Source organism: Agelaius tricolor, unplaced genomic scaffold (genome assembly GCF_023055355.1).
Source record: "Agelaius tricolor isolate 1412-34295 unplaced genomic scaffold, bAgeTri1.0.p SCAF_161, whole genome shotgun sequence".
Taxonomy (NCBI): Eukaryota; Metazoa; Chordata; class Aves; order Passeriformes; family Icteridae; genus Agelaius; species Agelaius tricolor.
The window spans coordinates 30,525-53,918 of NW_027269421.1; the positions used below are offsets into that span (position 1 = coordinate 30,525).

Sequence of the window (23,394 nt, forward strand, 5' to 3'; positions counted from 1 at the left end):
CCCATGGGGGGTGTCACTGTCCCCACTGGGGTGTCCCCACACCCACGGGGGGGTTCCCCCAAGCCGGGCAGAGCAGGAGCCCCCCCAGGGCACCACGGGGCCCCTCCCTGTCCTTGTTGGGTGGGGGTGGCCCTGTCCCCTCCCTGTCCCCTCCCTGTCCCCCCCCCGTCCCCAGGGGTCCCCGCTGGCCCGGGGGGGGGGCGGGGCCGATGTCATGGAAATCTCCGGGAGCCAAAACCAACACCGGGAGCGGGGGGGGCTCAAATTACCGGGGGGGGGGGGCACGGGGGGGGCACCCCCACCCCCCCAAATAACGCCGGGGGGGGAGGCGGGGGGTTCCCTTCCCCACCCCCAACACGGGGGGACCCCAATTGTGGCTCCACATTGAGGGGGGGGGACCCACCTGAGGGACCCCCCCCCCGCTTTTGGGTGTGTTGGGGGTGGGGGCGGGGGGGGGTGTCGGGTGTCGCGTGCGTGTGTCCCCCCCCCCCCCCCCCCCGAATTGGGGACAGCGCCAAGGGGACCCCGCGGGGGGGTTGGGTTGGGTTTGGGGTGGGGGGCAACCCCAACAAACACAGAGGGGTCCCCCCAAAATTGGGGGGAGGGGGGGGTGGGGGGGTTGGGTTTGGGAGGGGGGGGTCGGGGGGGGACAACCCCCAACACAGAGGGATCCCCCCAAATTTTGGGTGCGTGCCCGCGGTCTGGGTTGGGTTTGGGTTTGGGGGGGGTCCGGGCCCCACCCAGAGGGATCCCCCCCAAAATTTTGGGTGCGTGCCCGCAATATGGGGGGGGGGGGGGGTTTGGGTTTGGGGGGTGGTTCCGGGGGGGCGGGCGCGGGGCCAGCGGCGCTCGGGGCCCCCCCCGCGGGCGTTGCCGGGGCACCGGGAGCGGAGCTCGGGGCAGCGCGCGGGCACCGAGCCACGGGCGGGAATTGGGGGGGGGTCCCGCCCACGGGGCCGGCGATTCACAGAGCGGGGGGGGGGGGGGGGGAAGGGGAGGGGATTGGGGACCCCCCCACCCATAAAAAGTGACCCCTGATCATGGGGGGGGGGGCTGCGCCCCACGGGGCTTCTGTGATCCCGGGGTGGGGGGGCGGGAATTTGGGGTGGGGGTCCCGCGTGGGTGGAACACGGGGGGTGCCCTGCAGAGCTGGGGGGGGTCCCGGGGGGGCTGCCCCGCGTGGGGAGGGTCGGGGCTGTGATTTGGGGTGGGGTGGGGGGGGGGTGCCCGGGGGTGGTCACGGGTGGGCGCCGACCCTGGGAAAGGGGGGGTCCCGCGTGGGTTTGGGGTGTCTCGGGTGGGTTTGGGGTCTCTCGGGTGGGTTTGGGGGTGTCCCGGGTGGGTTTGGGGTGCTCCGAGTGGGTTTGGGGTCTCTCGGGTGGGTTTGGGGTGTCTCGGGTGGGTTTGGGGTGTCCCGGGTGGGTTTGGGGGTCTCTCGGGTGGGTTTGGGCTATCCCGGGTGGGTTTGGGGTCTCTCAAGTCGGTTTGGGGTGCTCCGAGTGGGGTTTGGGGTCTCTCGGGAGGGTTTGGTCTCTCTAAAGTGGTTTTTGGGGTTCCCCGAGTGGGTTTGAGGTCTCTCGGGTGTGTTTGGGGTGTCCCGGGTGGGTTTGGGGTCTCTCAAGTCGGTTTGGGGTTCCCCGAGTGGGTTTGGGGTCCCTCGGGTGTGTTTGGGGTGTCCCGGGTGGGTTTGGGGTCTCTCGGGTGGGTTTGGGGTGCCCTGGGTGTGTTTGGGGTGCCCCGGTGTGTTTGGGGTGTCCCGGGTGGGTTTGGGGTCTCTCGGGTGGGTTTGGGGTGCCCTGGGTGTGTTTGGGGTTGCCCCGGGTGTGTTTGGGGTGTCCCGGGTGGGTTTGGGGTCTCTCGGGTGGGTTTGGGGTCTCTCGGGTGTGTTTGGGGTGCCCTGGGTGTGTTTGGGGTCCCTCGGGTGTGTTTGGGGTGCCCTGGGTGTGTTTGGGGTCCCTCGGGTGTGTTTGGGGGTGCCCGAGCTGGGGGGTCTCTCCGCGCGTGGGGGGTGCCCGGTTGGGGGTTGGTTGTTTTTCGGGGCTGTTTCTGCCTGGGGGTGTTTCTTGGGGGGTGCCCCGCGTGTCCCCGTGCCCCGCGTGGGTTCGGGGTGCCCCTGGCCGCCCCCTACTCACCCCTCTGCCCATGGCGCCGCCGTCGCCGTTGCCAGCCCGGGACAATTTTGGGGGGGGGCGCAGCGACAGCGGCCGAGGAAAAAACCCAGCGAGCCCCGCCCGGCCCGGCCCCCCCCCGCCCCAAACCCGCCCCCTCCCCAGCCCCGGCCCGCGGGGGGGCCCTGGGAACGCAGGTGCGCGCGGGGGGGGGGGCGGGTGACCCTTCCTGACCCCCCCCAAATCCAGCGGGACCCCCCCCACATCCGGACCCCCCCTCCCCGGCTCGCATTGAGGGGGAGCCGCTCGTTTTTGGGAGGGGGGGGGGGGCGCTGCCCTGAGGCTGCCGGAGCCTCGGTGCCCCCCCCCCCGGGGGCAGGGGGGTGGTTTTGGTGGTTTTTGGTTTTTTTGGGGGGTGTCGTTTGTTTTTTGGGGGGTGTTGTCTGTTTTTTGGGGGCTGTTGTTTGTTTTTTGGGGGTGTTTTTTGGTTGTTTGGGGGGTGTCGTTTGTTTTTTGGGTGTTGTTTGTTTTCTGGGGGTGTTGTTTATTTTTTTGGGCGTGTTGTTTATTTTTTGTGGGGTGTTGTTTTTTTTGGGGGGTATTGTTTATTTTTAGTGGGGTTTTGTTTATTTTTTGGGGGGTGTCATTTGTTTTTTGGGGGTGTTGTTTGTTTTTGGGGGTTTTGTTTATTTTTTGTGGGGTGTTGTTTATTTTTTGGGGGTGTTGTTTATTTTTTGAGGTGCTGTTTATTTTTGGGGGTGTTGTTTATTTTTTGGGGGTGTTGTTTATTTTTTGGACGCGTTGTTTATTTTTCGGGGGGTGTCGTTTGTTTTTGGACACGTTGTTTATTTTTTGGGGGTGTTGTTTATTTTTTGAGGGTGTCGTTTGTTTTTTGGGGGGTTTTGTTTGTTTTTGGGGGGTTTTGTTTGTTTTTGGGGGTTCCCCAGCCTGGGGGGTGCCCGGAGCTCCCGGTCCGACCCCGCCTGGCACCGGGAGGTGCCCGGGAATGCGGCCGGGGGCTAAAATTAGCCCGGAATGGGGAGAGATGGGGGGACAGCAAGGGGGGGGAAACGAGGGGGCTGTTCCCAGGATCCGACTGTTCCCAGGGTCCGGCTGTTCCCAGGATCCAGCTGTGCCCGGGCTCCAGCTGTTCCCAGGGGATCCATGGTGCCACAGGAGCGGTTGTACCAGGGGACACGGCTGTTCCCAGGCTCTGGCTGTTCCCAAAATCTGGCTGATCCCAAAATTTGGCTGTTCCCAGGCTCTGGCTGTTCCCAGGGTCATCTGACTGTTCCCCCGGGTCTGATTGTTCCCTGGGATCCAGCTGTTCCCAGGGTCTGGCTGTTCCCCTGAATCCAAATGTTCCCAAAATCCGGCTGTGCCCAGGGTCTGACTGTCCCTGGGATCCAGCTGTTCCCGGGGTCTGACTGTTCCCAAAATCTGACTGTTCCTAGGGTCTGACTGTTCCCAGGAATCCGAATGTTCCCAAAATCTGACTGTTCCCGGGATCCAGCTGTGCCCAGGGACCGACTGTGGCTAAATCCAGCTGTTCCCGAAATCCAGCTGTTCCTGAAATCCAGCTGTTCCCAGGGTCTGACTGTTGCCAGGGATCCAAATATTCCCAAAATTTGGCTCTTGCCAGGGTCTGACTGTTGCCAGGATCAGGCTGTGCCCACCCCGCTTTGTTCCCGGTGTCTGATTGTTCCCAGGCTCCGGTTGTTCCTGGGTCTGGTTGTACCCGTGGAGACTCTTCCAGGTGTCCCCTTGTCCCCAGATTCCGGCTGTTCCCAGTGTCTGGTTGTCCCCCAAATTCCGTTTGTCCTGTGTCCAGTTGTCCACAGTGTCCGTTTGTCCTGTGTCCATTTGTTCCCAAATTCCGTCTGTTTGGGCTGTTCCCAAATTCCGGCTGTTCCCAAATTCCGGCTGTTCCCAAACTCCGGCTGTTCCCGCCCCCCCCACCCGTCCCCATCCCCCCCCAGTGTCCCCAGTTCGGTGCCAAGGTCCCCTCCCAGTGCCCCCCCCCCTCCCCTTCCCGGCTTTATCTCCATGGCAACCGCCAAGGGCAGCTCAAGAACGGGGGGAGGGGGGGGCACCAGTGACACCAGTGAGGGACACCAGTGACACCGGTGACACCAGCGACACCAGTGACACCAGTGACACCAGTGACACCGGTGAGGGACACCAGTAACACCAGTGACACCAATGAATGACACCAGTGACACCAGTGAGGGACACCAGTGACACCAGTATGTGACACTTGTTACACCAGTGACACCAGTGAGGGACACCAGTGACACCAATAAGTGACACCAGTAACACCGGTGACACCAGTGAGTGACACCTTCAACACCAGTGACACCAGTGACACCAGTAACAGCAGTGAGTGACACCAGTGACACCAGTGAGTGACACCGGTGACACCAGTAACTGACACCGGTGACACCGGTGACACCAGTGAGGGACACCAGTGACACCGGTGACACCAGTGAGGGACACCAGTGACACCAGTGAGGGGCACCAGTAACACCAGTGTCACCAGTCCGCACCAGTTATCGGCTCCCCCAGCCCGCGGCTCCGCTCCCTGCGCCGGCCGCACCCTCCAGCACCGCCCAGTATCCTCCCAGTATCCTCCCAGTATCCCCCCAGTATCTTCCCAGTATCTTCCCAGTACAGAGCCCGGCGCTCCCCGTGCAGCCCCACACCCTCGGTGCACACCAGTAACCCCAGTGCACACCAGTAACCCCAGTGCATTCCTGCACCCCCAGTACCCCCCAGTTTGTCCCAGTACTGCCCAGTCATTGTCCCCAGCACCTCCCAGTCCTCCCAACGCCCCCCAGTTCCCCCTGTGCTGCTTCTTCCCAGTGCTCCCAGTCCATCCCACTCCTCCCAGTGCCTGTTTGTTCCAGTCCCCCCAGTCCCCTCAATCCATCCCAGTCTCCCCAGTCCGTCCCAGTCCTCCCAGTCCATCCCAGTCCCCTCAATCCATCCCAGTGTCCCCAGTCCGTCCCAGTCCTCCCAGTGCCTCCCCGTCCATCCCAGTCCTCCCAGTCCCCTCAATCCATCCCAGTTTACCCAGTCTGTCCCAGTCCTCCCAGTCCATCCCAGTCCCCTCAATCCATCCCAGTCCCCCCAGTCCTCCCAGTGCCTGCCTGTCCCAGTCCATCCCAGTCCCCCCAGTCTCTCCCAGTCCCCCCAGTCCCCTCAATCCATCCCAGTTCCCCCAGTCCCTCCCAGTCTCTCCCAGTGCCGGTCTGTTCCAATCCCCCCGGTGCTCCCAGTGCCTCCCAGTCTATCCCAGTCCCTTTGTCCCCTGTCCGTCCCTCGGTTGTCCCCCCCTGCCCCCCCTCCCCAGTCCCCGCTGTCCCCCCCGTGTCCCCCCCCGCTGTCCCCCCCCGCTGCCCCCCAAGCTGAACAAACAGCGCTGACGCGGGACCGGGGCCCCGTGCCGGGACCGTCCCCACGGGGGACCCGGGACCGCCCCACGCCCCCCCCCCCGCCCCCTCCCGGAACACAGCCCTGCCCCCAGTCCGTCCCAGCCCCTCCCAGTCCGTCCCAGCCCCTCCCAGTCCATCCCAGTCCCCCCAGTCCATCCCAGTTCTCCCAGATCCCCAGTCGCCCCCAGAGCTCAGACCCCTCAGTCCTCCAGGCCCCCCCCAAAGTCCCCACAGTCCCCCCAGTACCACCCAGTCCCCCCCAGTCCGTCCCATTCCTCCCAATCCCCCCCAGCACTCCCAGTACCCCCCAGTCTATCCCAGCCCTCCCAGTAGCCCCCAGTCCATCCCAGTCCCACCCAGTCCTCTCAGCCCATCCCAGTTCTCCCAGACCCCCAGTCTTCCCTGTTCCCCCCACTCCTCAGAGCCCCCTGTCCTCCAGGCCCCCCTAAATCCCCCCAGTCCCTCCCAGTTCCCCCCAGTCCGTCCTGCTCACTCCTCCCCAGTCCTCCCCAGTCCATCCCAATCCTCCCAGTCCCCCCCAGTTCCCCCCATTCCTCAGACCCTCAAGTCCTCCAGCCCCCCCCCCAAGTCACCCCAGCGCCTCCCACTCCACCCAGTCCATCCCAGTTCGTCCCAGTTTGTCCCAGTTCTCCCCAGTCCTCCCACTCACCCCAGTCCCTTCATTCCCCCCCCTTCCCCAGTCCCCTCAACCCCCTCCCAGTCCTCCCCAATTCCCTCCCAGTTCCCTCCCAGTCCCCCCAACTCCCTCCCAGTCCATTCCAGCTCCATCCCAGTCCTTCCCAGTGCCCCCCCATCCCCTGCCCGTCTCCGCCGCCCCCCGCCCCGCGCAGCTGCTGCCCGTGGGCGGCAGGAATGCGACAGGCGGGGGGACACGGGGGGGGGACAACACGCGTGACACCCTCAGAACACACGGACAGGACACGCGTGACACACGCAGGACACACGGACAGGACACGCGTGTCACACGCAGGACACACACAGAGGACACACGGACAGGTCACACCCAGGACACGCGGGGGGTCTCGGGGGGGTCCCTGTGCCCCCGGTGTCGCTGGTTTTGGGGGTTTTGGGGGGGGTCGCAGCCTCTGCCCCCCACGCGCGACAGGGGAGGGGGCGGGGTCAGGAATGGGCGGGGCTTTGGTGGCCCTCAGCCCCCGTTCGGCTCCGCTCGGCCCCATTCGGGTCCTTTCGGATCCGTTCGGCTCCTCTCGGCCTCATTCGGGTCCTTTCGGATCCGTTCGGCTCCGCTCAGCCCCATTCGGCTCCTTTCGGATCCGTTCGGCTCCGCTCAGCCCCATTCGGCTCCTTTCGGATCCGTTCGGCTCCGCTCAGCCCCATTCGGGTCCTTTCGGATCCGTTCGGCTCCGCTCAGCCCCATTCGGCTCCTTTCGGATCCGTTCGGCTCCGCTCAGCCCCATTCGGGTCCTTTCGGATCCGTTCGGCTCCGCTCAGCCCCATTCGGCTCCTTTCGGATCCGTTCGGCTCCTCTCGGCCTCATTCGGGTCCTTTCGGATCCGTTCGGCTCCGCTCAGCCCCATTCGGCTCCTTTCGGATCCGTTCGGCTCCGCTCAGCCCCATTCGGCTCCTTTCGGATCCGTTCGGCTCCGCTCAGCCCCATTCGGGTCCTTTCGGATCCGTTCGGCTCCGCTCAGCCCCATTCGGCTCCTTTCGGATCCGTTCGGCTCCGCTCAGCCCCATTCGGGTCCTTTCGGATCCGTTCGGCTCCGCTCAGCCCCATTCGGCTCCTTTCGGATCCGTTCGGCTCCGCTCAGCCCCATTCGGGTCCTTTCGGATCCGTTCGGCTCCGCTCAGCCCCATTCGGCTCCTTTCGGATCCGTTCGGCTCCGCTCAGCCCCATTCGGGTCCTTTCGGATCCGTTCGGCTCCGCTCAGCCCCATTCGGCTCCTTTCGGATCCGTTCGGCTCCTTTCGGCTCCTCTCGGCCTCATTCGTGTGATTTCGGCTCCTTTCGGCTCCTCTCAGCCCCGGCTCGGCTCCGCTCGGCCTCACTAGGCTTCTTTCGGTTCCTTTCGCCCCCTCTCGGTTCCGCATCCCCCAGCACCGCCCCCCACCCCTAATCTGGGGGGGGATCCCGTGGGGACATTGGGGAGGGGGCAATGAGGGGGGACCCCCTGCCCACCCTGGGGGTCCCCATGTCCTTGGGAGACCCCAAACCCCACTCTGGAGGTCCCCATGTCCTTGGGAGACCCCAAACCCACCCTGGGGGTCCCCATGTCCTTGGGAGACCCCAAACCCCACCCCTGGGGGTCCCCATGTCCTTGGGAGACCCCAAACCCCACCCTGGGGGTCCCCATGTCCCTGGAGGGGTGGCACTGACCCCTTCCTGCCACCCCTGCAGGATTTGGGGTCGGGGCACCCCGATTTCACCCCAGATTCCTCACTGGAGCCTCTGGATTTCCCCTCCCCCGAGGCCCCAAACCCAGGGATACCCCAAAAAGCCAGGGACACCCCAAATCCACCGTCTGCACCCCAAAAACAGCTCCACCATCGGAATGGGGGTTTTTATTTGATGCACCCAAGGTTTGGTGCCTGCAGGGGCTGCCCAAGGTCCCGTTGCCCTCTCCAGGGGATTTCGGGGTCCCCATCACCCCATAAACCCAGGGACACCCCAAATCAATCAATCACACCCCAAAATCACCACCACCATCAGAACTGGGGGGATATTTAATAAATAAATTCGTGTTTTGGGACCATCACTGCAAGTCGGGGCTGGTCGAGGACCCGTTGGTCTCCTGAGGGATTTTGGGGCCCCCTTTGCCCCCATAAACCCAGAGACACCCCAAAACCACCACCACCATCATAACGGGGAGGATTTTCACTATTTACACCCAGATTTTGGTGGTGTCACCTCGACTTGGGGCTGGCCAAGGTCCCATTGATCTCCTGAGAGATTCTGGGGTCCCCCTTGCCCCCACAAACCCATGGACACCCCAAACCCACCACCACCATCATACTTGGGGGGATTTTTGCTATTTACACCTGGATTTTGGTGGCATCACCTCAACTCAGGGCTGGCCAAGGCCCCATTGCTCTCATGGGGGATTTTGGGGTCCTTCTTGCTCCCCAACAAACCCAGGGACACCCAAAAAACTCAGGGACACCCCCAAATCCACCGTTCTCACCCCAAACCCACCACCTGCACCATAACCGGGGGGATTTTCCCTATTTACACCCAGATTTTGGTGGCATCACCTCAGCTCGGGGCTGGCCAAGGTCCCGTTGCTCTCCTGAGAAATTTCGGGGTCCCCTTCGTCTCCCCAAACCCAGGGACACCTCAAACCCACCACCACCACCACCATCATGGGGAGGATTTTTCACTATTTACACCCAGATTTTGGTGGCATCGCCTCAGCTTGGGGTTGGCCAAGGTCCCATCGATCTCCTGAGAGATTTTGGGCTCCCCTTTGCCCCCACAAACCCAGGGACGCCCAAAAAACTCAGCGACACCCCAAACCCACCACCACCACCACAACAGGGGAGGGTGATTCTCCCTATTTACACCTGGATTTTGGTGGCATCACCGCAACTCGGGGCTGGCCAAGGTCCCGTTGCTCTCGCGGGGGGACATTTCGGGGTCCCCCTCGCCCCCCGCGGCCGCAGCCTCGTCCAGGCGGCTGGGGATGGACCAGTACAGGTGGGCATCGCGGCGGGCGGCGGCGGCTGCCAGCTGGCGGGCGCTGCAGGCCGGGGTGGGCACGGGCACCGTGTGGTGGAAGCCCCCGTAGTCCACCTCGTAGAAACCCTCCTCCAGGCTGAGCAGCGGCGTGAAACGGTGACCCCAGAGCACCTCGTCCGCCAGGTAGGAGCTGCGAGCCTGGCACGTCATCCCTGGGGGGCACGGGGTGGGGGGCACCCCGATATCTCAGTCAGTCAGGGCATGGGGGACCCCAATTCCTGAATCACTCAGGGCATGGGGGACTCCAGTTCCTGAAGAATCCAGGACATGAGAAACCCCAATTCTGATAGGAGGGGTCTGTGAAACCTCCAGAGTTTGGGGCACCCCAATTCCTGAAGGTTCCTGACCCCAGAGCACCTCGTCCGCCAGGTAGGAGCTGCGAGCCTGGCACGTCATCCCTGGGGGGCACGGGGTGAGGGGAACCCCGATATCTGGGTCACTCAGGGCATGGGGGACCCCAATTCCTGAAGCCCCCAGGGCATGGAGGACTCCAATTCCTGAAGAATCCAGGACAGAAGAAACCCCAGTTCTGGTAGGAGGGGTCTGTGAAACCCCCAGAGTTTGGGGCACCCCAATTCCTGAATTACTCAGGGCATGGGGACCCCAATTCCTGAAGGTTCCTGACCCCACAGCACCTTGTGGGACCCCAAAACCTGAAGGTTCCTGACCCCAGAGCACCTCGTCCGCCAGGTAGGAGCTGTGAGCCTGGCACGTCATCCCTGGGGGGCACAGGGTGGGGAGAACCCCGATATCTGAGTCACTCAGGGCATGGGGGACCCCAATACCTGAAGCCCCCAGGACATGGGGGACTCCAATTCCTGAATGACTCAGGGCATGGGGACCCCAATTCCTGAAGGTTCCTGACCCCAGAGCACCTCATCCGCCAGGTAGGAGCTGCAAGCCTGGCACGTCATCCCTGGGGGGCACGGGGTGAGGGGAACCCCGATATCTGAGTCACTCAGGGCATGGGGACCCCAATACCTGAAGAATCCAGGACAGAAGAAACCCCAAATCTGGTAGGTGGGGTCTGTGAAACCCCCAGAATTTGGGGCACCCCAATATCTGAATCACTCAAGGCATGAGGATCCCAATACTTGAATTAGGGCATGGGGACCCCAATACCCGAAGAATCCAGGACACAGGAAACCCCAAATCTGGTATGAGGGGTCTGTGGAACCCCCAGAGTTTGGGGCGCCCCAATACCTGAAGGCATCTATCCACGTGGAGATGACACGGCCCCACTGATGTGTCCCCATGGAGATGAGGTGTCCCCATGGAGGTGATGTGTCCCCATGGAGGTGATGGGTCCCCATGGAGGTGATGGGTCCCCATGGAGGTGATGTCCCCACAGAGATGAGATGTCCCCATGAAGATGACGTGTCCTCATGGACATGTCCCCATGGATCTGTCCCACAGAGATGATGTGTCCTCATGGAGATGTCCCCATGGAGATGAGATGTCCTCATGGAGATGTCCCCATGGATCTGTCCCACAGAGATGATGTGTCCTCATGGACATGTCTCCACAGATGTGTTTCCCATGGACATGATGTGTCCCATGAAGAAAATACATCCCCACAAAGACGATGTGTCCCACAGAGGTGACATCTCCATGGACGTATCCACACAAAGACACCAAATCCCTGTGCCACCAAAGCATCCCCGTGCCACCGAGGTTTCCCCGTGCCACCAAAGCATCCTCATGCCACCAAGGCGTCCCCGTGCCATTGAGGCATCCACGTGCCGCCAAGGTGTCCCTGCACCACCGAGGCTTCCCCACGCCACCGAGGTGTCCCCGCCCCGTTTACCTGTGGCCTCCACCATGCCCTCGAGGATGACGACGATCTCGAAGTCGTCCCTCTCCAGCTGCCCCCGCGACACGTCCCAGAAGGGGCTGCGCTCGTCGATCTCATGGCTGATGATGAGCGGCGACACCAGGAAGAGCCGATCATCGCCGGTCTCGAATCCCACGCTCAGGTCGGTCTGGTCGAGCGGGATGAACTCGCCCTCCTGGGTCTGCTTGGACTGGATGAGCTTGGCGCGGATGGAGGCCTCCACGATGTGCGAGTCGCGCAGGTCGCCCACGCGGAACATCAGGCACAGGCGGTCGTCGCGCAGCGACACCACGGCGTGCGAGGAGAACACCAGCGTCTCGGCGCGCTTGTTGGGCTGCGAGATCTTGACGAACATGCAGCCCACCATGAAGGCGTTGACCATGGAGCCCAGGATGGCCTGCAGCAGCAGCAGCACGATGCCCTCGGGGCACGTGTCCGTGATGACGCGGTGGCCGTAGCCGATGGTGGTCTCGGTCTCGATGGAGAACAGGAAGGCCGACACGAAGCCGTTGAGGTTGTTGACGCACGGCGTCCAGGTGTGGTCGCCCAGGTGCTCCAGGTCGCCGCGGCTGTAGGCGATGACCCACCAGATGAGGCCGAAGAAGAGCCAGGTGAGGGCGTAGGCCAGGATGAAGATGAGGAGGCTGAAGCGCCACTTGAGGTCCACCAGGGTGGTGAAGATGTCGGTCAGGTAGCGGTAGGTCTCGCGCACGTTGCCGTGCTGCACGTTGCACTTGCCGTCCTTCTCCACGTAGCGCTGGCGCTTCCGGGCCCCCGCGCCCCCCCCCGGCCCCCCACGGGCGGCGTTTGGGGGCCTGGGGGGGTTGGGGAGGGGGCTTGGCCTCGGCCGGGACCCCCGTGGGGACCCCCTCGGGGACCCCGCAGAAGGCGGCGTTGTCCTGAGCCATCGGCGGCGGCTGGGGGGGGACAGGGGGTGAGGACTGGGGGGCACTGGGGACCTCAAACTGGGGGGACTGGGATGGGGGGAAAGGGGGGATGGAGACCTCAAACTGGGGGGGACTGGGAAGGAATGGGAGGATTGCACCCCCAAAGACTGGGAGGAAGGAATGGGGGGATGGAGATGCCAAACTGGGCGCACTGGGATGGGGGAGTGGGGAATGGAGCCCTCAAACTGGGGGGACTGGGATGGGGAAATGGAGGATGGAAGCGCCAAACTGGGGAGACTGGGACGGAGGGAATGGAGGCCTCAAACTGGGGGAACTGGGAGGGAGGAATGGGGGGATGGAGACCTCAAACTGGCGGTACTGGGGGGAATTGAGACCTCAAACTGGGGGGAATGGGAAGGAAGGGGGGGAATGCACCCCCAAAGATTGGGAGGAGGGAATGGGGAGATGGAGCCCTCAAACTGGGACGACTGGGAAGGAATGGGGGGATGGAGGTGCCAAACTGGGGGAACTGGGATGGGAGAATGGAGCCCCCAAACTGGGGGGACTGTGAGGGAGGAATGGGGGGATGAAGGTCACAAACTGGGGGGACTGGAATGGGGGAATGGGGGATGGAGGTGCCAAACTGGGGGAACTGGGATGGGGGAGTGAGGGATGGAGGTGCCATACTGGGGGGACTGGGAGAGAGGAATGGGGTCATGGAGCCCTCAGACTGGGACAACTGGGATGGGGAAATGGGGGGATGAAGGTCACAAACTGGGGGGGACTGGGATGGGGGGGAAAGGGAGGATTGCACCCCCAAACTGGGGAGACTGGGATGGGGAAATGGCAGACGGAGATCTCAAACTGGGGGAACTGGGACAGGGCCTTGCACGCGCGCCGAGCTCCCCCCCCGCCCTTGCACACTCACCCCGGGTCACGCGCGCACCCCCACACCCCACAACCCCCCCTTACACACGCGTGTGCCCCGATTGGGGGGGGGGGGGTCCCTAAATCACCACCCCCAATCCCCCCCTCCCCATTCATTCCTGGATTTTGGGGGGCACGGCCGGGTTTGGGGGGGCCTGGCCCGGTTGGGGGCGGCATAACCGGGTTTGGGGGGCACGGCAGGGTTTGGGGGGGGCACGGTCGGGTTTGGGGGGGGCACGGTCGGGTTTGGGGGGGGCATGGCCGGGTTTTGGGGGGCACGGCGGGGATTGGGGGGGGTCTGGCCGGGTTTGGGGGGCACGGTGGGTCTGGGGGTGGCATAGGCGGGTTTGGGGGGCACGGCCGTGGTTTGGGGGGGGGCACTGCCGGGCTTGGCGGGCACGACCGGATTTGGGGATGGCATAGGCGGGTTTGGGGGGCACGGTCGGGTTTGGGGGTGGCATAGCCGGGTTTGGGGGGCAGAGCCGGGTTTGGGGGTGGCATAGCCGGGTTTGGGGGGCAGAGCCGGGTTTGGGGGGCACGGTCGGGGTTTGGGGGTGGCATAGCCGGGTTTGTGGATGACATAGGCGGGTTTGGCGGGCACGGCCGGGTTCGGGGATGGCATAGGCGGGTTTGGGGGGCCCGATCGGGTTTGGGGGGCCCGGGCAGGTTCGGGTGCGCCCGGCCGGGTTCGGGGGTCCCCCCCAGCCCCCCCCCCGCCCTCTCTCACCGCTGCCGCAGCCCCGCTCGCTCCGCGCTCTCCGGGTCCCCCCCCCCCCGCCCCGTTCCCCGGCAACGGCCGCGCTCGGATAAAAATACCGGGAGCCCCCGCCCCCCCCCACCGCACGGACACCGGCCCGGGGGTGGCCAGCGACAGCCCAACCCCCCCCACCCCCCCCGCGATCCGTTTCGCCCCCATCATCAGCGCAACCCCCCCCCCATAATTAGCGCAACCCCCCCATAATTAACACACGCCCCCCCCCCCCAAAATAATTAACCGGGGGGGGCTCCTCATTAACCCAGCCCCCCCTCCTCATCGCCAGCTCGGGGGTGTCCAGCGCTTGCCCAGCCCCCCCAAGCCATTATTAGCCCCTCATTAATTAGCCCGTCATTAATTAGCCCAGCCGCCCCTGCGCTAGCCCAGGGCTGCCGTTCGCTCCTTCGGATTAGTCCCCCCCCCCCATAATTAGCCAGGGGGTGCCCGTCATTAGCCCAGCCCCCTCCCCGGCTCAGCCCCTCCCTCCCCCCCCCCTCATTAGCCCAGACCCCCCCTCATTAACCCAGACCCCCCCTCATTAGCCCAGAGCCCCCCTCATTAGCCCAGACCCCCCCCTCATTAGCCCAGACCCCCCCTCATTAGCCCAACCCCTTATTAGCTCAGACCCCCCCTCATTAGCCCAGACCCCCCCTCATTAGCCCAGAGGGGGTCCCCTGACAGGCCCCGCCCCTCCGGTAGCCCCGCCCCGAGGTCACTCGCCCGCCCCCCCCCCGAGTGGACAAAGGATCTTTGTGACTCCGGAGCGGCCGGGATGGGCCGGGATGGGCCTGGCGTGGGGCAGCCACGGACACACGGACACAGGGACACAGGGACAAACGGACACATGGATACACTGACCAGCCAGCCACAGACACACGGACACACTGACCAGCCACCCATGGACACACGGACACACGGATACACTGACCAGCCATGGAAGCACGGACACACGGACACACTAACCAGCCATGGACACACGGACACGTGGTTACGCTGACCAGCCACCCATGGACACACGGACACATAGACACACAGATACACGGACACACTGACACATGGACACATGGACACACGGACATATGGACACACGGACACACGGATACACTGACCAGCCACAGACACATGGATCCACAGACACACGGACACACAGATACATGGACACACTGACACACTGACCATCCACCCACGGACACACGGACACATGGACACACTGACCAGCCATGGACACATGGACACATGGACACACTGATCAGCCACGGACACATGGACACACGGAAACACAGACACACGGACACTGACCAACGCACTGACCATCTACCCACGGACACACGGACACACTGATCCATGGACACACTGACCATCTACCCACGGACACACGGACACACTGATCCATGGACACACTGACCATCCACCCACGGACCCACGGTGTAGCCCCAGGCACTCCCCGGTGCCCGCGGGACCCTGCCCGGACCCTCCAGGACCCCCCTTGGAGGCACCGGTGCCCAGGGGACCCCTATGAGACCCCCGGTGTCCCCAACGGGACCCCCAGTGCCCGGGGCACAGGGCCCGACCCCCGGGTGCGGTATCCCTGCCTGGACATCCCCCCTCGTGCCCCCCGGTGCCCCCACCGGGCCCCCCATTGCCGGTCGCGATGCCCGCACCCCCCCCACCCCCCAGGGACCCTCATGGCGGTGCCGGTGCCCGCGGGCGGGGTCCCCCTGTCCCCCCCCCGTGCCCGGTAACGTGACCCGGTGCCGGCCGGCTCCTTTTCCACCCCATTAACCCCCGGCCCGCCCCCGGCGGCTCCTCCCCGGTTCCGCGGGGGGGTGGGGGGGGGTGCCCGTCCCGCCGCCGCGGCCCCGCCGAGCCATAAAGCCCATGGGGAGCCGGCCGGGCTGAGCACGGCGGGACCCGCGACCCCCCCAGCAAGGTAAGGGCGGCCCGGGGGGGTCCCCGGGGGTCCCCCATCCCATCCTGGGGGGTGCCGAGGGCGGCGGGCACCGGCCGGTGGCGCTGGGATGGCACCGGCGCTGCAGAGGGGAGCCCTGGGACCCCTTGTCCCCCCCCGCCCTGGTGGCACCGTAGCCCCGATGTCCCCACATCCCTGTGCCGCCATCACCCGTGACACCGTGAGGCCACGTCCCCGTGTCCCCGTGTCCACCCATTGCTGGTCCCCAAATCACTGTGTTGCCCAGTCCCTCATGCCCACGTCCCCAAATCCTTGTGTCCCACATTGCCATGTCCTCGTTTCTCTGGATCCCCATGTCCTGATGTCCCCATGGCACGTACCACCCTGTCCCTGTGTCCCTGGATCCCCATGTTCCACGTATCACTGTATCCCCACATTCCCAAATCCCTGTGTCCCTGTTTCCCCACGTCCCCATATTCCCATGTCCCCATATCCCAGCGTCCCCATGTCCCCATATCCCAGCGTCCCCATGTCCCCATGTCACGTACCACCCTGTCCCTGTGTCCCTGGGATATGGGATACCCATTCTCACATATCCCAGTGTCCCCATGGCCCCATTCCCCCATCACCTTGTCCCCATGTCCCCATATTTGCCCATATCCCAATGTCCCCATGTCCTCATGTCCCCATATCCCCATGTCCCCCTTATTCCCGTGTCCCTGTGCCTCACAGCGATGTGTCCCCATTCCCCTGTGTCCCCATGTCCCCACACTCTCAGATCCTGTCTCCCTCTCCCACGTCCCCAACACCCTGTTCCCCACATCCCCATGTCCCCATGTCACATATCCCCATGTCCTCTGTCCCCACGGCCCTGTCTCTGTATCCCATGTCCCTGTGTCTCCGTGTCCCCATCCCATGTCCCCATGTCACTTATTCCGTGTCCTATGTCCCCATGTCCCCCTGCCCCTCTATTCTGATGTCCCCATGTCTCTGTGTCCCCTGTACCCCACGTCCCCACCCCATGTCCCTGTGTCATGTATTCCCAGGTCTGATGTCCCCAAGGCCTTTGTCCCTTTATCCCTATGTCCCCATGTCCCAGGTGTGTGTTATCCCGGGTGTGTGTTATCCCGGGTGTGAATTATCCTGGGTGTGGGTTATCCTGGGTTGGTTATCCCAGGTGTGGGTTACCCAGAATTTGAATTATCCCAGCTGTTGGTTATCCCGGGAGTGGGTTATCCCAGCTGTGGGTTATCCTGGAATTTGGGTTATCCTAGGTGTGGGTTATCCTGGAATTTGGGTTATCCCAAGGTTAACCCACATTAACCAGGTGTGGGTTATCCCAATTATGAGTTATTCCATTATTCCAGGATGTTGGGTATCCCCAGGTGTGGGTTATCCCGGGTGTGGATTATCCCAGATATGAATTATTCCAGGTGTGAGTTATCCCAGCTGTGGGTTATCCTGGAATTTGGGTTATCCCGGGTGTGGGTTATCCCAGGTATGGGTTATTCTGAGTGTCCCAGTTGTGGGTTATCCCAGAATTTGGGTTATCCCAGATGTGGTCTAACGTGGGTGTGGGTTATCCTGGGATGTGGGTTATTCTAAGTGAGGTTTATCCTGGGATGTGGGTTATCCTGGGTGTGGGTTATCCCCGGTGTGGGTTATCTCAGCTGTGGGTTATCCTGGAATTTGGATTGTCCTGGATGTAGACTATCCCAGGTGAAAGTTATCCTTAGTGTGAATTATCCCAAAGGTGAATTATCCCAGGTGTGGGTTATCCCAGGTGTGGGTTATCCCAGGTGTGGGTTATCCCAGCTGTGACCTAAGGCTCCATTCTGGGGTCCCCCTGATGCAGGGAATGGGACCTGGGACCCCCCCAGGACCCCCGTGGTCACCATGGGGAGGGGGGACACCCCCGGGGCCCCCAGTGGGGACATGGAGGGGACAAGGGTCCCCCAGGTCACACAGCGGGGCCAGAGTGGGGACCTGGGACCCTCATGGTGGCACTGACAGTGACAGAGGACCCTGGGACCCCCAGTGGTGGCCGTGATAGTGACAGAGGAGCCACAGGACCCCCGTGGTGGCCATGAGAGTGTCAGGGGACCCCTGTGGTGACAGTGACAGTAACGATGGAGGTCCCTGTGCCCCTCTCGGTGGCTCTGGCAGTGTCATAGGCCCCCCCTTGGTGACAGTGCCATCAGCCATTGGGATCACTGTGCCCCCCTCGGTGACAGTGGGGTCCCTGTGTCCCCTTGGTGACAGTGCCATTAACCATGGGGGTCCCTGTGCCCCTCTCGGTGGCAGTGCCATTAATGACGAGGGTCCCTGTGCCCCCCTCGGTGGCAGTGCCATCAGCCATGGGGGTCCCTGTGTCCCCTCGGTGGCCCTGGCAGTGTCACAGCCCCCCCTCGGTGGCAGTGCCATCAGCCATGGGGGTCCCTGTGTCCCCTCGGTGGCCCTGGCGGTGTCGCGGGCCCCCCGGGACCCCCGCGCTGGCGGTGGCGGTGTCGCGCGGGGCTCTGCATCTTAACGAGGGCTCCGTCAAAGCGCCTTTGTCCCCCCGCCAGCCCCATTGAAACCTCGGCTCCGGCCGCACAATGGCCCCACTGTCCCTGTCCCCGTCCCTGTCCCCCCCCCCGCCACCGCCACCCCCCCCTCCACCCCCGCCGCACCCACCCCGCGCCCCCCTCCTCAATTCGGGGACCCCTCCGCGGGGCTGGGGGGCCGCTCCTTCACCCCCCCCCAATCCCAGTTACCCCAGTTTGGAGCAGCCCCGCGCCCCAGTTTGTGGGGAGGGGGGGCGCGGCTGGCGGGGCGCCCGGTCACGCCTGGCACCGCCGCGCCGTGGGAACGGTGCCCGCGCCGCCGGTGCCAGCGGGACGCGAGGAACGGGGACGAGTCCCTGGGGGCCCCCCCTCAGTCCTCCTGTACCACCCCCGCCCCCCCATGTAGGGCCGGGCCTTTACGGTGACCCCCAAAGTGACCAGAACACCCCCGAGGGGAAACTGAGGCACGGGGCGGGTGTCGGGGGGGGTTAATGGGTAACCGGTTGTGCCGCGGGCACCGGGAACGGGAACAAGCTGCGGCTTGTCCCGAACCGTGTCCGGCCACCGGAGCACGCCCGGGGGACACGGGGGGCACGCGGGGCCCCTCCGAGGGGGCGGAGACCCCAAAAATGGGGCAGGGGGGTGGGGAGACCAAAAATGGGGGGTGGGGGGGAGAAAGGGGGGGGGGCAGGAGCATAAAAAGAGGGGGGGAGGGCCCCAAAGAGGGGGGGCAGGGGTGTGCAGAGACCCCCAAAGCAGGGGGTGGGGACACGGTGGCTTTGGGGACATGGGGGGACTCTGGGGACATGGGGGGCCTTGGGGATATGGGGGGCCTTGGGGACACGGTGGCTTTGGGGACATGGGGGCACCTTTAGGGGGCAGAGTGACTGCAGGGACATGGGAGGCCCTGGGCACCCCAGGAACTTGGGGACACAATGTGGCCTTGGGGACAGCTGGTGGCTCTGTGGACACAGTGGCTCTGAGGGGACATGGTGGCCCCAGGGACCCCCACAGCCCATCTGGGAAGGAGCAGCTCCGTGTCCCCTCTTTGGGGACACCGATGTCCCCTCTGTCCCGGCTGTCCCCGTCCCTCCCAGGACATTTCCCTGGCGCAGCCAGGACGGTGGCAGTGCCACTCGTGTCCCCCAGCCTTGGCTGCCACGGGGACACCAGGCTCCAAGGGTGCCACCACCCCCCGGTGTCCCCGGCACACTGCCCCTTCCGCGGCGGAAACGGTGGCGGGGCCAGAGGCTGGCGGGGGCTGAAAGGGCCTTTTTTGGGATGGGGACACCGGGACACGGGGACACGGGGACACCGGGGAGGCGCCTGGCGCTGCCCCCGGCCGTTTGTCCCTGTCACCTCCCATTCATCCTCTTCCTCTTCCTCCCGGATGCCTGGGACACTTCCACGGCCACCGGAGCTGCCAGGGGACAGAGGGGGACACTGAGGGGACACGGAGGGATTTGGGAATGGGGGGAGGCACGTGGAGGGATGGAGGGACAGGGGGATGGACAGAGGGACATGGGGATGGACAGGGGGATGGACAGAGGGACATGGGGACACACAGTTACAGGGATGACCACCCTGGTTCCCCCCTGATGTCGTCCTCCACCTGTCCCTCCCCAGTCCCTCACCTGGCCCCATGTCCCCACAGATGTTCTCCACCTGTCCCTCACATGTCCCCCATGTCACCTTCGATCACCGCCCCACCTGTCCCTTACCTGTCCCTCTGTCCTCTGCAGGTGCCCCTCTCTACTTGTCCCTCCCCTGGCCCTCACCTGTCCCTGCAGATGATCTCCTCTATTAGTTCCTCACCTGTCCCTCACCTGTCCCCGCAGATGACATTCTCTACCTGTCCCTTACATGTCCCCATAGATCATCTCCTCCAGTTGTCCCCCACCTATCCCCTACCTGTTCCCCACCTGTTCCTGACGTGTCCTGCACGTGTCTCCCACCTGTCCCTCACCTGTCCCCGTGTCCCCACAGATGATCTCCTCTACCTGTCCCTCCCCTGTCCCCCACCTGTCCTCACCCCTCACCTGTCCCCTGTCCCGCAGATGACGTCCTCCACCAAGGTGTACTACAGCCAGACCACGCAGACCGACAGCCGCCCTCTGATGGGGCCGGGGCTGCGGCGGCGCCGCGTGCTGACCAAGGACGGCCGCAGCAACGTGCGCATGGAGCACATCTCGGACAAGCGCTTCCTGTACCTCAAGGACCTGTGGACCACCTTCATCGACCTCCAGTGGCGCTACAAGCTCCTGCTCTTCTCCGCCACCTTCGCCGGCACCTGGTTCGCCTTCGGCGTGGTGTGGTACCTGGTGGCGGCGGCGCATGGTGACCTGCTGGAGTTCGAGCCGCCCGCCAACCACACGCCGTGCGTGATGCAGGTGCACACGCTGACCGGAGCCTTCCTCTTCTCCCTCGAGTCGCAGACCACCATCGGCTACGGCTTCCGCTACATCAGCGAGGAGTGCCCGCTGGCCATCGTGCTGCTCATCACCCAGCTGGTGCTCACCACCATCCTGGAGATCTTCATCACCGGCACCTTCCTGGCCAAGATCGCGCGGCCCAAGAAGCGCGCCGAGACCATCAAGTTCAGCCAGAACGCCGTGGTGGCGCAGCACGACGGCAAGACCTGCCTGATGATCCGCGTGGCCAACATGAGGAAGAGCCTCCTGATCGGCTGCCAGGTCACCGGCAAGCTGCTGCAGACCCACCTGACCAAGGAGGGCGAGAGCGTCCGGCTCAACCAGCTCAACGTGGACTTCCAGGTGGACACGTCCTCGGACAGCCCCTTCCTCATCCTGCCGCTGACCTTCTACCACGTGGTGGACGAGGCCAGCCCGCTGCGGGACGTGTCCCTGCGCTCGGGGGACGGCGACTTCGAGCTGGTGGTCATCCTGAGCGGCACCGTGGAGTCCACCAGCGCCACGTGCCAGGTGCGCACGTCCTACCTGCCCGAGGAGATCCTGTGGGGCTACGAGTTCACGCCAGCCATCTCGCTGTCGGCCAGCGGCAAGTACGTGGCCGACTTCAGCCTCTTCGACCGCGTGGTGAAGGTGGCGGCGCCCTGCTGTCACCACGAGGCCGTGCGGTTCGGGGACCCCGAGAAGGTCAAGCTGGAGGAGTCGCTGCGGGAGGCGGAGCGGGACGGGGAGGGGGCCCCGCTCAGCGTCCGCATCAGCAACGTCTGAGATGGGGGGACACGGAGGTGACATCGGCGCCGGGGCCAGGGGTGGCAGCGGAGCGAGGGGGTGGTGGTGGGGGTGGTGGAGCAAAGGGGTGGTGGCGGATGGTGGAGGTGTCGCCAGGGGCAGGGGGGTGCCAGCATCTGGGGGTGTCACCAGCCCCAAAGGGACATCAACATCTGGGGGTGTCACCGGATTCAAGGGGACACAAAGATCTGGGGGTGTCACCAGCCCCAAAGGGACATCAACATCTGGGGGTGTCACCGGATTCAAGGGGACACAAAGATCTGGGGGTGTCACCGGATTCAAGGGGTCACCAGCCCCAAAGGGACACAAACATCTGGAGGTGTCACCGGATTCAAGGGGTCACCAGCCCCAAAGGGACACAAACATCTGGAGGTGTCACCGGATTCAAGGGGTCACCAGCCCCAAAGGGACACCAGCATCTGGAGGTGCCACCGGCCCTGGAGGTGCCACCAGCCTCAGAGTGTCACCAAGTCTGGAAGTGTTGCCAAGTTTGGAGTTTTCACCACTTTCAATGGGACACCAACCCCTGGAGGTGTCACCAGCCCCAAAGTGTCACCAGCCCCTGGAGGTGTCACCAACCCCAAGGGGATATCAGTGTCTGAAGAAGCCACCAGTCCCCAAGCGTCACTGGTGCTGAGATGTCACCAGCCCTGGTGGTGTCACCAGTCCTTGGAGGTGTCACCAACATGTGTCTGGAGGTGTCACCAGCCCTGAAGTGACACCAACGCCTGGAGGTGTCACCAACACTTGAAGGTGACATCAAAGTTTGGAGGTGCCACCAGCCCCAAAATCCTACCAATGCCTGGAATTGTCATCAACATCTGGAGGTGCCACCAATCCCAAGATGCCACCAATGCCTGGAGGTGCCACCAGGTCCTGAACGTACCACCAGCCCCAAAGTGTCACCAACACCTGGAAATGCCACCAATGCCTGGACGTGTCACCAGCATCTGGAAGTCCCACCAGCCCCGAGGTGCCACCAGCCCCAAAGTGTCACCAATGCCCAGAAGAGCCACCAGCCAAGACTCCACAAGTGTCTGGAGGTGCCACCAATGCCTGGAAGTGTCACCATCTGGAGGTGCCACCAACCCCTGGAGGTGCCACCAGCCCTGGAGTGTCACCACCCCCTGGAGATGCCACCAGTCCCAAAGTGCCACCAACCAAGCCCTGGAGGTGCCACGAGCCCTACGATGGCACCAGTCCCCAGAGGTGACACCAGTCCCTGGTGCCCCAAAGTGCCACCAACCCCTGGAGGTGCCACCATGTCTGGAGGTGCCACCAACCCCTGGAGATGCCACCAGCCCCCAGGACGCCGCTGCTCCCCCCCCTGCCAGGGGAAACTGAGGCAGGAGCCCCCCCCCTGCCCCCCCCAAGCGCTGGAGCCCCTCCCCGTCCCCCCCCCCCCAGCCCCGGGCAGTGTCGGGGGGGTCCCCCCGGGGGTGTCACCGATAATCGGCCACCGTGTCCCCTCCCCCCCCGCCCGTCGCTGCTGCTTAACGTAGACCCCGCAATTAACGCGGCCCCCCCCGCGCCGGGGCAATTAGTGCCACTAATTAAAGGTGTCGGTAATGAGGAAGGAGCGGGACCCCCCCCCCCCCCGCAAAACCGCCCCTCCCCCCCCCCCCAAGGGGGGGCCCGAGCTCGGTTTGGGGGCGGGGGGGGAGGGGCAGGAGTTCAATAAAGGTGACGTCGATGGTGGGGGGTGTCCCCAGTGTCCCCACGGTGTCCCCGATGTCCCCTCAGCCCCAGGGACCCCCCCGCAATGTCCCCAGTGTCCCCCAATGTCCCCACTGCGACCCCCAATGTCCTCACTGTGACCCCCAATGTCCCCACTGCGACCCCCCAGGGACCCCCCCCGATGTCCCCACTGTGACCCCCAATGTCACCTCAGCCCCCAGGGATCCCCCCAATGTCCCCAGGTGTCCCAAATGCCCCCCCTAAAGGGTCCCCCAATGTCACCAGGGACCCACCCAATGTCCCCAGAATGTCCCCTCACTGTCCCCAGAGACACCCGCAGTGTCCCCCTCAATGTCCCCAGTGTCCCCTCAATGTCCCCAGTG

At 64.3% G+C, this 23,394-nt stretch overlaps 2 protein-coding genes across 37 annotated transcripts; one reads left to right on the forward strand and one right to left on the reverse strand.

The window, feature by feature from the left end:
- Positions 1-8,229: 8,229 nt before the first annotated feature.
- Positions 8,230-13,700, reverse strand: LOC139586991 (G protein-activated inward rectifier potassium channel 3-like). The gene is given in 4 exon segments (XM_071420782.1): positions 8,230-9,411; positions 11,067-11,874; positions 11,876-12,010; positions 13,635-13,700. Coding segments are annotated over 3 exon segments (1,245 nt in total). The 5' UTR covers positions 12,002-12,010; positions 13,635-13,700; the 3' UTR covers positions 8,230-9,100.
- A 1,729-nt stretch (positions 13,701-15,429) lies between these two features.
- Positions 15,430-23,032, forward strand: KCNJ10 (potassium inwardly rectifying channel subfamily J member 10). Of its 36 annotated transcripts, XM_071420758.1 has the most exons (5): positions 15,430-15,591; positions 20,174-21,528; positions 21,618-21,653; positions 21,724-21,759; positions 21,831-23,032. In XM_071420758.1, exon 2 carries the CDS (start codon positions 20,174-20,176, stop codon positions 21,311-21,313), a length of 1,140 nt encoding a protein of 379 aa, XP_071276859.1. In that variant the 5' UTR covers positions 15,430-15,591; the 3' UTR covers positions 21,314-21,528; positions 21,618-21,653; positions 21,724-21,759; positions 21,831-23,032. The 36 variants fall into 36 exon arrangements, with proteins under 36 accessions (XP_071276859.1, XP_071276850.1, XP_071276832.1 ...); XM_071420749.1 differs by lacking the exon at positions 21,724-21,759 and adding an exon at positions 21,654-21,706 and having other exon boundaries at positions 20,174-21,619; XM_071420731.1 differs by lacking the exon at positions 21,618-21,653 and having other exon boundaries at positions 20,174-21,600; positions 21,671-22,569; positions 22,607-23,032.
- Positions 23,033-23,394: the final 362 nt, after the last annotated feature.

Bases quoted from the DNA above. Each gene is read 5' to 3' on its own strand.
- KCNJ10 (XM_071420751.1), top strand. From the start codon at position 20,174: ATGACGTCCTCCACCAAGGTGTACTACAGCCAGACCACGCAGACCGAC.